The sequence below is a fragment of the Lutra lutra genome, chromosome 8 (assembly GCF_902655055.1).
Source record: "Lutra lutra chromosome 8, mLutLut1.2, whole genome shotgun sequence".
NCBI classification, from domain to species: domain Eukaryota; kingdom Metazoa; phylum Chordata; class Mammalia; order Carnivora; family Mustelidae; genus Lutra; species Lutra lutra.
This window is the reverse complement of record NC_062285.1, coordinates 109,284,953-109,301,295: the sequence shown is the minus strand read 5'-3', so window position 1 is coordinate 109,301,295 and position 16,343 is coordinate 109,284,953. Positions and strand designations below refer to the sequence as shown.

Sequence of the window (16,343 nt, the reverse complement as noted above, 5' to 3'; positions counted from 1 at the left end):
CAATATATATTTTTTTTCCTTTTTTTTTTAAAATTTTATTTTTTATAAACATATATTTTTATCCCTAGGGGTACAGGTCTGTGAATCACCAGGTTTACACACTTCACAGCACTCACCATAGCACATACCCTCCCCAGTGTCCATAATCCCACCCCCCTCCCAACCCCCCACCCCCCATCAAACCTTAGTTTGTTTTGTGAGATTAAGAGTCACTTATGGTTTGTCTCCCTCCCAATCCCATCTTGTTTCATTTACTCTTCTCCTACCCCCTTAACCCCCCATGTTGCATCTCCTATCCCTCATATCAGGGAGATCATATGATAGTTGTCTTTCTCCGATTGACTTATTTCGCTAAGCATGATACCCTCTAGTTCCATCCACATCGTCGCAAAGGGCAAGATTTCATTTCTTTTGATGGCTGCATAGTATTCCATTGTGTATATATACCACATCTTCTTTATCCATTCGTCTGTGGATGGACATCTAGGTTCTTTCCATAGTTTGGCTATTGTAGACATTGCTGCTATAAACATTCGGGTGCACGTGCCCCTTCGGATCACTACGTTTGTATCTTTAGGGTAAATACCCAGCAGTGCAATTGCTAGGTCATAGGGTAGTTCTATTTTCAACATTTTGAGGAAACTCCATGCTGTTTTCCAGAGTGGTTGCACCAGCTTGCATTCCCACCAACAGTGTAGGAGGGTTCCCCTTTCTCCGCATCCTCGCCAGCATCTGTCATTTCCGGACTTGTTAATTTTAGCCATTCTGACTGGTGTGAGGTGGTATCTCATTGTGGTTTTGATTTGTATTTCCCTGATGCCGAGTGATGTGGAGCACTTTTTCATGTGTCTGTTGGCCATCTGGATGTCTTCTTTGCAGAAATGTCTGTTCATGTCTTCTGCCCATTTCTTGATTGGATTATTTGTTCTTTGGGTGTTGAGTTTGCTAAGTTCTTTATAGATTTTGGACACTAGCCCTTTATCTGATATGTCATTTGCAAATATCTTCTCCCATTCTGTCAGTTGTCTTTTGGTTTTGTTAACTGTTTCCTTTGCTGTGCAAAAGCTTTTGATCTTGATAAAATCCCAGTAGTTCATTTTTGCCCTTGCTTCCCTTGCTTTTGGCGATGTTCCTAGGAAGATGTTGCTGCGGCTGAGGTTGAAGAGGTTGCTGCCTGTGTTCTACTCAAGGATTTTGATGGATTCTTTTCTCACATTGAGATCCTTCATCCATTTTGAGTCTATTTTCATGTGTGGTGTAAGGAAATGATCCAATTTCATTTTTCTGCATGTGGCTGTCCAATTTTCCCAACACCATTTATTGAAGAGGCTGTCTTTTTTCCATTGGACATTCTTTCCTGCTTTGTCGAAGATGAGTTGACCATAGAGTTGACGGTCTATTTCTGGGCTCTCTATTCTGTTCCATTGATCTATGTGTCTGTTTTTGTGCCAGTACCATGCTGTCTTGATGATGACAGCTTTGTAATAGAGCTTGAAGTCTGGAATTGTGATGCCACCAACTTTGGCTTTCTTTTTCAATATTGCTTTGGCTATTCGAAGTCTTTTCTGGTTCCATATAAATTTTAGGATGATTTGTTCCATTTCCTTGAAAAAAATGGATAGTACTTTGATAGGAATTGCATTAAATGTGTAGATTGCTTTAGGTAGCATAGACATTTTCACAATATTTATTCTTCCAATCCAGGAGCATGGAACAATTTTCCATTTCTTTGTGTCTTCCTCAAATTCTTTCATGAGTACTTTATAGTTTTCTGTGTATATATTCTTAGTCTCTTTGGTTAGGTTTATTCCTAGGTATCTTATAGTTTTGGGTGCAATTGTAAATGGGATGGACTCCTTAATTTCTCTTTCTTCTGTCTTGTTGTTGGTGTAGAGAAATGCAACTGATTTCTGTGCATTGATTTTATATCCTGACACTTTACTGAATTCCTGTACAAGTTCAGGCAGTTTTGGAGTGGAGCCTTTTGGGTTTTCCACATATAGTATCATATCATCTGCAAAGAGTGATAGTTTGACTTCTTCTTTGCCGATTTGGATGCCTTTAATTTCCTTTTGTTGTCTGATTGCTGAGGCTAGGACTTCTAGTACTATGTTGAATAGCAGTGGTGATAACGGACATCCCTGCCGTGTTCCTGACTTTAGCGGAAAAGCTTTCAGTTTTTCTCCATTGAAAATGATATTTGCGGTGGGTTTTTCATAGATGGCTTTGATAATATTGAGGTATGTGCCCTCTATCCCTAGACTTTGAAGAGTTTTGATCAGGAAGGGATGCTGTACTTTGTCAAATGCTTTTTCAGCATCTATGGAGAGTATCATATGGTTCTTGTTCTTTCTTTTATTAATGTGTTGTATCACATTGATTGATTTGCGGATGTTGAACCAGCCTTGCAGCCCTGGAATAAATCCCACTTGGTCGTGGTGAATAATCCTTTTAATGTACTGTTGAATCCTATTGGCTAGTATTTTGGCGAGAATTTTTGCATCTGTGTTCATCAAGGATATTGGTCTGTAGTTCTCTTTTTTGATGGGATCCTTGTCTGGTTTTGGGATCAAGGTGATGCTGGCCTCATAAAATGAGTTTGGAAGTTTTCCTTCCATTTCTATTTTTTGGAACAGTTTCAGGAGAATAGGAATTAGTTCTTCTTTAAATGTTTGGTAGAATTCCCCCAGGAAGCCATCTGGCCCTGGGCTTTTGTTTGTTTGGAGATTTTTGATGACTGTTTCAATCTCCTTACTGCTTATGGGTCTGTTGAGGCTTTCTATTTCTTCCTGGTTCAGTTGTGGTAGTTTATATGTCTCTAGGAATGCATCCATTTCTTCCAGATTGTCAAATTTGTTGGCGTAGAGTTGCTCATAGTATGTTCTTATAATTGTCTGTATTTCTTTGTTGTTCGTTGTGATCTCTCCTCTTTCATTCATGATTTTATTTATTTGGGTCCTCTCTCTTTTCTTTTGATAAGTCTGGCCAGGGGTTTATCAATCTTATTAATTCTTTCAAAGAACCAGCTCCTCGTTTCGTTGATTTGTTCTATTTTTTTTTTTTTTGGTTTCTATTTCATTGATTTCTGCTCTGATCTTTATGATTTCTCTTCTCCTGCTGGGTTTAGGGTTTCTTTCTTGTTCTTTCTCCAGCTCCTTTACGTGTAGGGTTAGGTTGTGTACCTGAGACCTTTCTTGTTTCTTGAGAAAGGCTTGGACCGCTATATATTTTCCTCTCAGGACTGCCTTTGTTGTGTCCCACAGATTTTGAACCATTGTGTTTTCATTATCATTTGTTTCCATGAATTTTTTCAATTCTTCTTGAATTTCCTGGTTGACCCATTCATTCTTTAGAAGGATGCTGTTTAGTCTCCATGTATTTGGGTTCTTTCCAAATTTCCTCTTGTGATTGAGTTCTAGCTTCAGAGCATTGTGGTCTGAAAATATGCAGGGAATGATTCCAATCTTTTGATAACGGTTGAGACCTGATTTAGGACCTAGAATGTGATCTATTCTGGAGAATGTTCCATGTGCACTAGAGAAGAATGTGTATTCTGTTGCTTTTGGATGAAAAGTTCTGAATATATCTGTGATGTCCATCTGGTTCAGTGTGTCATTTAAGGCCTTGATGTCCTTGTTGATTTTTTGCTTGGATGATCTGTCCATTTCAGTGAGGGGAGTGTTAAAATCCCCTACTATTATTGTATTATTGTCGATATGTTTCTTTGATTTTGTTATTAATTGGTTTATATAGTTGGCTGCTCCCACGTTAGGGGCATAGATATTTAAAATTGTTAGATATTCTTGTTGGATAGTTCCTTTGAGTATGATATAGTGTCCTTCCTCATCTCTTATTGTAGTCTTTGGCTTAAAATCTAATTGATCTGATATAAGGATTGCCACTCCTGCTTTCTTCTGATGTCCATTAGCATGGTAAATTCTTTTCCACCCCCTCACTTTAAATCGGGAGGTATCTTCAGGTTTAAGATGAGTTTCTTGTAGGCAACATATAGATGGGTTTTGTTTTTTTATCCATTCTGATACTCTGTGTCTTTTGATTGGGGCATTTAGCCCATTAACATTCAGGGTAAGTATTGAGAGATATGAATTTAGTGCCATTGTATTGCCTGTAAGGTGACTGTTATTGTATATTGTCTCTGTTTCTTTCTGATCTACTTCTTTTAGGGTCTCTCTTTGCTTAGAGGACCCCTTTCAATATTTCCTGTAGAGCTGGTTTGGTATTTGCAAATTCTTTCAGTTTTTGTTTGTCCTGGAAGCTTTTAATCTCTCCTTCTATTTTCAATGATAGCCTAGCTGGATATAGTATTCTTGGCTGCATGTTTTTCTCATTTAGTACTCTGAATATATCATGCCAGCTCTTTCTGGCCTGCCAGGTCTCTGTGGATAAGTCTGCTGCCAATCTAATATTTTTACCATTGTACGTTACAGACTTCTTTTCCCGGGCTGCTTTCAGGATCTTCTCTTTGTCACTAAGACTTGTCAATTTTACTATTAGGTGATGGGGTGTGGACCTATTCTTATTGATCTTGAGGGGGGTTCTCTGAACCTCCTGGATTTTGATACTTGTTCCCTTTGCCATATTGGGGAAATTCTCTCCAATAATTCTCTCCAATATACCTTCTGCTCCCCTCTCTGTTTCCTCTTTTTCTGGAATCCCAATTATTCTAATGTTGTTTCGTCTTATGGTGTCACTTATCTCTCAAATTCTCCCCTCGTGATCCAGTAGCTGTTTGTCCCTCTTTTGCTCAGCTTCTTTATTCTCTGTCATTTGGTCTTCTATATTGCTAATTCTTTCTTCTGCCTCATTTATCCTAGCCGTCAGAGCCTCCATTTTTGTTTGCACCTCATTAATAGCTTTTTTGATTTCAACTTGGTTAGATTTTAGTTCTTTTATTTCTCCAGAAAGGGCTTTTATATCTCCCGAGAGGGTTTCTCTAATATCTTCCATGCCTTTTTCAAGCCCGGCTAGAACCTTGAGAATCGTCATTCTGAACTCTGGATCTGACATATTACCAATGTCTGTATTGATTAGGTACTGCCTCTTGTTCTTTTTTTTGTGGTGAATTTTTCCGCCTTGTCATTTTGTCCAGATAAGAGTATATGAAGAAGCAAGTAAAATACTAAAAGGGTGGCAACAACCCCAGGAAAATATGCTTTAGCCAAATCAGAAGAGATCCCAAATCGTGAGGGGGGAGAAAGGGGATAAAAAGAGGTTCAGAAAGAAAGAAAAAAAAAATTAAAAAAGAAAACCAATAAAGAAAAAGTATAAAAAGGAAAAAAATATATATATTAGATAAACTAGTTAAAAAATGTTAAAAAAGGAAAGGGTATAAGTTAAAAAAATTTAGCAGAAGAAGAAAAAAAATTGAAAAAGAAAAAAAAATTAAATTAAGTGCAAGGCTAAAGAATCATGGGGAGAAAGCCATGAGTTCCGTGCTTTGCTTTCTCCTCCTCTGGAATTCCGCCGCTCTCCTTGGTATTGAAACTATACTCCTTGGTAGGTGAACTTGGTCCTGGCTGGGTTTCTTGCTGATCTTCTCGGGGAGGGGTCTGTTGTAGTGATTCTCAAGCGTCTTTGCCCCAGGCGGAGTTGCACCGCCCTTACCAGGGCCAGGCTGAGTAATCCGCTCGGGTTTGCTGGGTTTGCTTTCGGTAGCTTTTGTTCCCTGAGCGCTTTCCGTAGAATTCCGGAGGGCGGGAATGAAGATGGCGGCCTCCCAGTCTCCGGCCCGGAGGAGCCGAGAGCCCGGGGCCCCACTCCTCAGTGCACCCCCAGAGAACAGCGCCCAATGACTCCCGCCACCCTGGCCTCCGGCCGCGCTCCGAGCTGACCGAACCTGTGACTGGTTTTAGGTAACCCCGAGCTGAGAGCTCACTCCTCGGCTCTGTCTCTGTAGCCAGCTTCCCCGTTCTAATACCTGTGAGCTCTGCGACACTCAGACACCCCGATCCTTCTGTGACCCTGCGGGACCTGAGGCCACGCTGACCCCGCGCGGGCTTCACCCGGGTTAAGCCTCTGGAGCGATGTCCCTCAGTGGAACAGACTTTTAAAAGTCCCGATTTTGTGCTCCGTTGCTCCGCCACTCACCGAGAGCCGGCCTCTTCCCCCGCGGTCTATCTTCCCGTCGCTTTGGATTCACTTCTCCGCCAGTCCTACCTTTCAGATAGTGGTTGATTTTCTGTTTCTAGAATTGCTGTTCTTCTTCTCTTCAATCTCCCGTTGGATTTGTAGGTGTTTGCAATCTTTAGATAAGCTATTTAGCTGATCTCCCGCTACCTGAAGTAATCTCAGCCTGCTACTTCTCCGCCATCTTGACTCCTCTCCTTCAGTATATAATTTTTTTTGCATTAAGTTTATCTCTTCATTAAATTCATATGAGGGCATTTGATTATTTTGAATACTATTATAAATAGATTTGCTCTCTTAACTTCCTTTTTTAATAATCATTGCTGGTATATAAAAACAGTTTTTATATTGATCTTCTATCCTAACGATTTGCTGAATTTATTATTTCTCATAGTTTTGCTTTAGGTTTTGTCGATCTGTAGGTTCTTTGTGATTTTTTTTTCTCCTTTTCAAGTAGGCTCCATGTTGGGCTTGAATTCACGACCCTGAGGTCAAGACCTGAGCTGAGATCGAGACTCAGATTTTTAACCAATTGAGCCACCCAGGTGTTGCTTTGGAATTTTCTGTGTATAGAATCATGTCATCTGCAAATCGAGATATGCCAGTTGAAATTTTAGTGATATTTTCAAATGACGGCAGAAGAAATATAATTACCTACATAGATGTAATAACTTGTTAAAATTATCAAGCAAGATATTATAGAAAATGAATAGTTTCTGATCTTCAAAGATGAAGAGTTTTCTCTACAAAATTTTCTTATAATTGAAAAACTCAGATAGGTTGAAAGTAAGAAGATAAAGACTTTTGCTTATTTTCTAGCTAAGTAGTTCCTGCAGAACTCAATGATGTCAAATAAAAACTAAAAAAACAAGTGCACACACAAATACACAACCATCTGAAAGCAGGCACATTCTGAAGATAAGTCAATATTCGAAAGTAGGAAGTGGCACAGATATAGTTACAAATTTTTCCAGCTTTCAGCTTGAGGGCTGGCTGAAGTCAGTGACTTGGGTAGGGCATAAAACACTAACAGAAAACCCACAGTCTTCATATCAAAAAGAATCAGAAGCAGAATGTAAGGCATCTGTATCTGCTGGAAAATGAGGTTTGAATCCTTAAAAAAAAGAGAAACACTAGTGGGGAACCCCATATGTTGTACACAAATTCTTCCTATGTATACAGAATACAATTCAATATTATAAAAACCAGGAAAATCTGACTCACATTTAAGAAGACAATGAAAGGTGACCTACATTAAAATCACCTTCATGTAATGAAGAAACACGTGTTAGATTAAATATTTATTCATGATGCAAACTCTTAGAAACATAATAGAAACGAAATTTTTCCATCTGATAAAGAACTTCTATGGGGTCATACTCCTAACCTACTTAGCGATAAACATGGACCAATTACCCCTAGGATCAGGACAACAAGAAAGAATGTCTGCTCTTACCACTACGACATTTCTGAAGGTAATACCTATTGCAAGAAGATATGAAGAAGAATAAAATCATGAAGATTAGAACGTGAGAAATTAAACTTTATTTTCAGATGACAAGATTCTTCATATAGATAATCCTAAAGAAACTATAAAAATGATAGAACTAATGAAACAATTTAGCAAGATCTCTGGATAATAGGTTAACTTATAAACCATTTTCATATGCCAGCATTACAATATTGGGTATTATTTTTTTAAATTTCACTTACAGCAACATAAGACACTAAATTCTTAGAAATGCATTTAATCAATATAAAAGGCCTCTAAAAGAGGTTATTAAGACTTTAACATAAATCTGACAGAGATTACATGTGTTCATTTTATCACTACTTTCAAAACTGTGCATAGATGTAATAAATGTGTTTCATAGGAAGAATAAAGCACTTACAGAGTATTCCTAACATATAGTAAGTTATTTTGAAATTAAATGCATTTAAATATTATTCTGAATTAATATTTCAGGAGGATAACAGTAGCACCTTAGTAGGCTCAAAAGAATGGACCTATATTCCAACGTTACTTAAATCCGCAAACTTCCACATTCAGATAGAATTTATTCCTTACTTACAAATGAGTCAGATCATGTCACTTTCCTCCTCAAAATGTTCTAATGGATTTATATTCAATTTAGATTAAAATATAAAATTTTATATGGCCAACATGATCTGCTCCATGCCTTCATGATATGTCCCAGGCCATAGTTTCCCTCCATGTACTTCTCTGGCTTTACTGATGTTCCTTAAAAATAACAAGTATATTTACCCTCATGTACCCTTATTTTATCAAATTGGAAGTCTCTTCCCATAGGTTGTCACCCATTTTCAGATCTCTGCTCAAATATCACTCCCTCAGAGACACTTGCTTTGATGTTTCTCTTAAAATGGGATCATCTCAAACTCTATTACCTGAACAGCTCCAACTTTTCTATAAACCAATGACCCTGTCAATACATTCTATATTTATATTATATATTTAACATATATTTCACATTTTTTTAAAGATTTTTTATTATTTATTTATTTGACAGACAGATCACATGTGGGCAGAGAAGCAGGCAGAGAGAGAGAGGAAGGGAAGCAAGCTCCCCGCTGAGCAGGGAGCCCGATGCGGGACTCAATCCCAGGACCCTGGGATCATGACCCGAGCCGAAGGCAGAGGCTTTAACCCACTGAGCCACCCAGGCGTTCCTATATTTCACATTTTTATATGCATTTTTAAATTATGTGCCTTCCCTAATAGAACACAAACTAAGTTCCACTAAGTTCCATGGGGACATATTTATTGTTTCTTTGTCTCTTTAACTCTCCAGCTTAAGACTGTGCCATCTACATGGTTTGCTATCAATAAAGTCATTGAAAGACTGAAGTAAAGGACAGTTTGTGTCTCTTTCTAAAGACTCCCTAGTTAAGCTCCTCTCGTTAGATAGGATTAAGTCATCACTCTCAGGTAATTCTAAAGCATAAAAGAGTAACTAACACTCAGCCCTGTGAAATATCAAGCTGTTTATGTGCTATTTGGCCAAGATTGTCTACTTTCACAGGATCGCTTTCATGACTCTCAATAGTTTCACCCTTGTGCACATTCACTCACACACACACAATTTTTCACAATGTAGCATTAGAGTTTTATGATGTGTTCAGACAGTGACAAACAGCACTTTTCCCAAGAGAGAGGTAATTTCTTTATATTAACATTAGGAGTTATTTCTGGCCAGATTTACTAACTGTAATTTTAAATTTAAAAATATTCCCTTTGCTATTGGTATCGTGTGATTACATGAGACTGCCAATGGTCATCATCATAACATATCCAACTCCATCTATTTTTCCAAGTAGTTTCATAATTTAGTTAGCTTTTATTGCATTTCATCACATTCTGCATTACTGCGTAAATTCCTTAAGGCATTTCACACATTAATAGTTATTTCATCCCAAATTTTAATCTTGAATATCACTTTATTTAAGTTCCTGTGAAAATGGAATCCATCTGTATATTGACACGATTTTGACAGAAAACAAGTGGTTGCCAAACATTCTGTAGAATTCCATTCAGTGCCAATTTGGTTTTGGCAAAATTAATGGAAAACAGAGCACTAATGAACCCTTTGCCTAGAATAATATTTGATATTTATATAGCTTCTCTCATCAAAAGATATCAAACATGCAATAAGTGAAAATCTTGTTAACCTACAAAAAAAAAATCCCTGTGAGAAAATAGAGGTCATACATTTATACTCCAATTTCATGCACTTTCCATTCTACGTTTTCAGGGACAGAGGTAGGGTTTTTAAATAATGACACATAAAAAAGTGGAAAGGAAGCTGTCCCTTATCCACAGAAAAAATATTTAAACCAGATTTGCTCAAACACTGGATTCAAATTAAATTTTGATAGGGTTCTTTAGAGCATTCCACATATGAAGACAGATGTGAATGATTATGTAATTCTTTGAAATGCGTTGTAAATTGATTAAATCTAATATTGGTCAGGAAGTATTTTGTTACACATTTTGCAATCAAGTACACTACGGTTCCTTGACTGTATCTCAAATAATATATTTTTATGAGTGGCAATGTTATTAGTTCATTCATTCATTGTTTAAAACATTTCAGAAATAAAAACTCTGGGTCAAAAATTAATCTTGGAATTTCAACTCCTCTGCCCCTGTGGCCTCCTCAGTTGCCAAATACTGGCTTCCCCTCCCTCCTACCTGAAGTCAGAACCCAGCAGCTTCCCCTTATCCCTCTCGCACCCCACCCCCAGTGTTTCCTGTATTACAGCCATTCACAATGTGTGGCCCATAGACCAGCAGCATCAGTATTAACTGGGTACTTATAGAAAAGCAAAAATTCAGCCCTACACCAGACCCTCTGAATCAGAATCTCTGAGAGTTGAGCCCAGAAATCAGTATTTTCAATGGTAATACTGATGCATTTTAATGTTTGAAAGTCACTGTTTTATAATTTCCTTTTTTTTTTAAAGATTTTTATTTATTTATTTGACATAGTGAGAGAGGGAACACAAGCAGGGGAGTAGGAGAGGGAGAAGCAGGCCTCCCGCCCAGCAGGCAACATGATTCGGGGCTCAACCCCAGAACCCCGGGATCATGTCCTGAGCTGAAGGCAGTCTCCTAACACCTGAGCCACCCAGGTGCCCCTGTTTTATATAATTTCCTTTACCATGATCTGAAAGTCTTAAGTTAGAGACTTAGATTCATATTTTTCAAAATAAATAGTATATATAGCATTCTATCCGCTCCAGTGCTTATTTCTGAAATGTGTCTAAGTATTATTTAATTGCCTAATTGATATTTTTCAAGTGATTCTACGGTCTGACTTGGGAACCTATCGATATTCCCAAAAGAGAGAAATTAAATCATCCCTTAATTTAGAAAAAAAAAAAAATTCTTAAGATTTTTTAGATTGTGTGACCATATAGTATCTTTATAATCCTCACTTTAATCTTCATTACTGAAAAACTTATATATATATATATATATATATATATATGTATCAAATCAAACTGTTGACACTGTAAACTTACAATGTTATATGTCAGCTATATCTCATTAAAATTTAAAAAGATACAAATTTCACCTTATGACTCAGCAAATGTTTAAAAACTCAAAAAAAAAGCACCTAGAGGGGCACTTGGGTGGCTCAGCAGGTTAAAGCCTCTGCCTTCAGCTCAGGTCATGATCCCAGGGTCTGGGATCCACCCCATATCAGGTTCTCTGCTTGGCAGGGAGCCTCTTCCCCCTCTCTCTCTGCCTGCCTCTCTGCCTGCTTGTGATCTCTGTCTGTCAAATAAATAAATAAATAAATAAATAAATAAATAAATCTTTAAAAAAAAAAAGGCACCTAGAATCAGTAATAGCTAATAGAAATGGTAACATTACCATTAAAAAGAAAGAAAAGAAATAATCTTTGAAGCAGATAGCCTTAGCTTCTATTTGAGCAGCATATTTTACAGAATTACAAAAAAATAAATAATAAACTTTTCAAAGTTTTTAGTCATAATGAGCATCAGTTTCCTTACCTGTAGAACAGGAAGAAATATTATCCACTTTGCAGGTTTGCACTGAAAATGAAAAATTATAGTACAACCTACAGCTAACATCATCCTCAACAGCGAAAAGCTAAAAGCATTTTCTCTTAAGAACGGGAACAAAACAAACACGCTCACTCTCACCACCCAGAGAGCGTCATACTACCTGATTTAAAACTATATTACAAAGCTATAGTAAGTCTCTTATAAACGGTTTTGATTAAACTAGACAGTCACATGCTTAAGAATGAAACTTGACCACTATCTTATACCACACAAAAAAACTTACACCACACAAAAAAAATGGATTAAGGACTTGAATATAAGACCTGAAACCATAGAAATACTAAAAGAAAACATGGGCAAAAGCTTCTTGACATTCTTCTTGACACCTAACAAAAGCAAAAATTAACAAATGGAACTACATTGAACTAAAAATTCTGCACAGCAAAAAAAAAAAAAAAAAAAAAAAATTTAAATCGTCTGCAAAATGAAAAGGCAACCTACAGAACCGGAGAAAATATTTACAAATATCATGTCTAATAAGGGGTTGGTAGCCAAAATACGTAAGAACACATATAACACAATAGCAAATTTAAAGATTTGTTTAAATTTAATTAAAAAGTGAACAGAGGATTTGAGTGAACATTTATCCAAAGAAGACATGGATGGCTAACAGGTACATGAAAAGATGTTTAACATCATGAATCATCAGAAAAATGCAAATCAAAACCACAATGGGATATTACCTCATACCTGTTAGAATGGCTATTACCAATGAGTCAAGAGATAACAAATTCTGAAGAGAATGTGGAGAAAAGGGAACCCTTTATGCACTGTTGGTTGAATGTAAACTGGCACAGCCATTATACAATATATATTGGTACAGTATGGAGGTTCCTCACAAAAATAAAAATAGAACTACCATGTGATTCAGCAATTCCATTTCTGGATATGTATCTGAAGAAAACAAACACACACACACACAAAGAAAACAAAAACACTAACTCAAAAAGATATCTGCAACCTAATGTTCATTGTGGTATTATTTACAATAGCTGAGATACAGAAGCAATCTTAAGTGTCCACTGACAGTTGAATAGGTAAAGACAATGTGATACACACACACACACACACACACACACACAATGGAATATTATTCATCAATAAAAAAAAAAAGAATGAAACCTTGCCATTTGCAACAACATGGATGGAACTTGTTGGTGTTAACAATAAGTGAATTAAGTCAGAGAAGACAAATACTCTATGATCTCACTCGTACGTAGAATCTAAATTGTGGACTTGTAAAACCACATTCTAAAACTTTTTGTGCATTCATCTATGCAAGTTAAGATTTTTTCTTATTTCCTTAAACCTAACCTAAAAATAAAAATTTAGGGAAAAGCTAAATAATGCCTGAGGTGTGAATTTTTATTTGAAAGAATGCTTGAATTTTGAAGCAGATTTTAGTTAATGGTAAAAAAGCAACAAAAGATGAAATTTGTTTTTTAGTATGGCTCCTCCTGAGAAAATACTGACTGATAAATAAGAATCCATGTATTATGGATTCTAGGCAAAAACAAAGATTTAGACAAGTTTCCTGGGGCTATTTGCCTAACTATAGGCAATCACCTTTTCCCACAATTTCCTTAGGGATGTTCTGTTTTATGCTCTTTGGCTTTCAGTTGTTTAACATCTGAATAAATATCCACATAAACCTTAAAATAAGCATGCTTACTCTATCAGTGCGCCTTTAAACATACTGAATGTTGGTGATTATTAGCAATCAAGGAAATGGGTAACTTGCTCATGAAAACCAAGTGCGATTCTGTCTCCGTTATCAGCGTGTGGTTTGGAGAAGTACCATTTTTTTTTTTTAAACATCACAAATAAGATTTTTTATTTGTCACCATTGAATGTCTGAATTTTAAACAGATTCTTGGACTGGTGGCTCATATCCATCAGCTCGTTCCACTTTAGCACCGGTCTCATCCCCAGTAGCTTTTCCAGAACTACTACCTTCACCATGAAGCTCCATGAGCTTTCCCAATTCAAACTTGGGCTTCTTCAGCATTTTTACTTTTCTAACGAAGACATCATGGAGTGGATAAATAGACTGACAAGCTTTTTCTATATCTTTTCCAATGCTGTCTGGAATCAATTTATTGACCACTTCTTTCAAGTCATTTGTCTGAACCTCTCGGGTCATGATCTCCATCATTTTTTTCCGAATTTGGCGGACCTGTTGATGCTGAGCGTAAGAGGTCTTCCGAATCTGATTATTGCGTTTTTTAGTAAAACCAACACAAAACAGACGAAGCAAGTAACCATCGGTAGTCTTGACATCAACATGAGCTTCAATCATGGTCTGCCATTTTTTGACCATGGAGCACATTTTGTCCCGGGTAAGATCCATGCCGTGGAAATTGGTCAGGCAGTTTTTGCCCTGAACATCCTCAGTAATTAGCTTGAATTTTCTAAATGCAACTTCATCATTCTGCAGATCGGCAAGACTCACTTCAAAAACACGACCCTTGAGGCCATCAGATGCGATTTTGGTTCCTTGAGTTCTTGTGACTAATGTTTTTCCAATATTTCTTATATTGAACATAGCTGGTGCTTTCACATCATACCAATCTTTCTTAGAAAATGGATCAACCACTTTCTTCTTGGCTCCCTTTTTGCCGCCTTTCGTAAGGCGCTTGTTCTTGCCGACCGCCATGGCGCTGCTCCGAGAAGTACCATTTTAACAGAAATATCAGGACAGGAATAAGCAGGCCAACAACCTAGCACCTTGTTACTCTCGACATTCCTTACATGCTATCAAGAATACCCCAATAGGGGCGCCTGGGTGGCTCAGTGGGTTAAGCCGCTGCCTTCGGCTCAGGTCATGATCTCAGGGTCCTTGGATCGAGTCCCGCATCGGGTTCTCTGCTCGGCGGAGATCCTGCTTCCCTCTCTCTCTCTCTGCCTGCCTCTCCATCTACTTGTGATCTCTCTCTGTCAAATAAATAAATAAAATCTTTAAAAAAAAAAAAAGAATACCCCAATATACCTTCTCTCTGTTTTTATCCTTATTAAAAAATCTTATTTGTGACTAAGGATATTTACCTCTGGTGACAGTGGAAGGTTTTTGTTTGTTTGTTTGTTTGTTTTAAGATTTTATATATTTGACAGAGAGAGACAGACAGTGAGAAAGAGAACAGAAGCAGGGGGAGTGGGAGGGGAGAAACAGGCTCCCACACAGCAGGAAGCCTGACTCAGGACTCCATCCCGAGACTCTGGAATCATGACTCGAGCTGAAGGCAGATGCTTAATGACTGAGCCACAGCCCCACGGTGAAACATTCTTAAACTTACTCATTGGGCTATAGATCTTTCTCAAGATCTCCCTGCATAAAACTAAGTTATACTGTTTCCAAATACTAGTAATATATTCCCCCCTGTAATTTTATAGTATTTCCCTAATTCCTCTTATGCCTGATACCTGTCCAGACTTCATATTACCAAAAATTCTCTTATCTCCTATCAAATATGATTTTTAATATTTTGACAGTTTTCAGAGCCTCTGTTTTTTTTTTATTTTTCCAATTTTATGTTGCTAATGTTACAAACTTCATTGATTTTATTATCATTGGTCGATGTTTTTAAAAGTCCATCATTAATTTTGTACCATTATTCTTTCCTGGGTTATTTGAAGTAGAACCAGTTATAACAATGGAGTGTGAGTAAAAGGTATTTTCCAAAAATGCATTCTTGCCTCACTTTTTAAAGATATTACTGTTTTGGGTTTTTTATTGTTTTTAAAGATTTATTTATTTTAGAGGGGACACGGGCAGAGGGAGAGGGAAAGAATCTCAAGCAGACTCCCCACAGAGCATGGAGCCTGACACAGGGCTCCACCTCACCACCCTGAGATCATGACCTTGGGATGACGACGTGAGCCAAAACCAAGAGTTGGGATTCTCAACAAATTGAGCCACAGAGGACCTCTGTATTGTATTTAAAAAACAAAAAAAACAAAAACAAAAAAACAAAAACCAAAAAAAAACTGATTTAAGTGATAAAATTTAGAGTGTCACCTCCTTCATAAGCAAGATTTTATGATCTTAGCTTAACTTTGATACAAATCTTATAGCATTTTTTTTTAACCTTTGAGTCTTCTTTTGAGACACCCTCCACAGACTTGTAGGTGGTTGTTATGAAGAATTACTGAAACAATAGTTAACACATACAAACTAACACAAAATGCCAGTGGGAAATGATTAATGTATTTTTCATTCCAACATCTAAGGGTTGCCTATGGAGACTGCTCCAATTTTTTTTTTTTTTTTTCTGGGGCAGGGGCTTCTCAAGGCATGGTCTCCCTATGATAATGGCAAATACCCAGGACAGCAAGGGCAATAGCCCAAGCACATTTAAAGGCTCCGTGTGAAATGCATCCACTGACCAAAGCAAGTCACATGGCCAAGCTCAAAGTCAAGAGATAAGGAAGTATAATCTTCCCATGGAGGGGGCAGTGTTGGGGGCTAAGCAATATTTGCTGCGAAAATAATCTACTATGCCAGTAAAGTGTTTATAAAGCCTTTTCAAAAGTTAAAAGTCTAAAGAAGTAAAATAGTAACCAATACGACATTAGTGCTTCAG

At 37.3% G+C, this 16,343-nt stretch overlaps 1 protein-coding gene and 1 long non-coding RNA gene across 2 annotated transcripts in view; both read right to left on the bottom strand.

Moving 5' to 3' along the window:
* Positions 1–16,343, bottom strand: part of LOC125107747 (uncharacterized) — a 43,078-nt gene that overhangs the window by 6,971 nt on the left and 19,764 nt on the right. The gene's annotated exons all lie outside the window — the stretch shown is intronic.
* On the bottom strand, positions 13,564–14,430 carry LOC125107746 (40S ribosomal protein S3a). The gene has a single exon (XM_047743117.1). The coding sequence runs from the start codon at positions 14,417–14,419 to the stop codon at positions 13,625–13,627; it is 795 nt and encodes a 264-aa protein (XP_047599073.1). The 5' UTR covers positions 14,420–14,430; the 3' UTR covers positions 13,564–13,624.

What these genes read in the sequence shown, in the direction of transcription:
- LOC125107746 (XM_047743117.1), bottom strand. Translation starts at nt 14,419, where the DNA reads ATGGCGGTCGGCAAGAACAAGCGCCTTACGAAAGGCGGCAAAAAGGGA.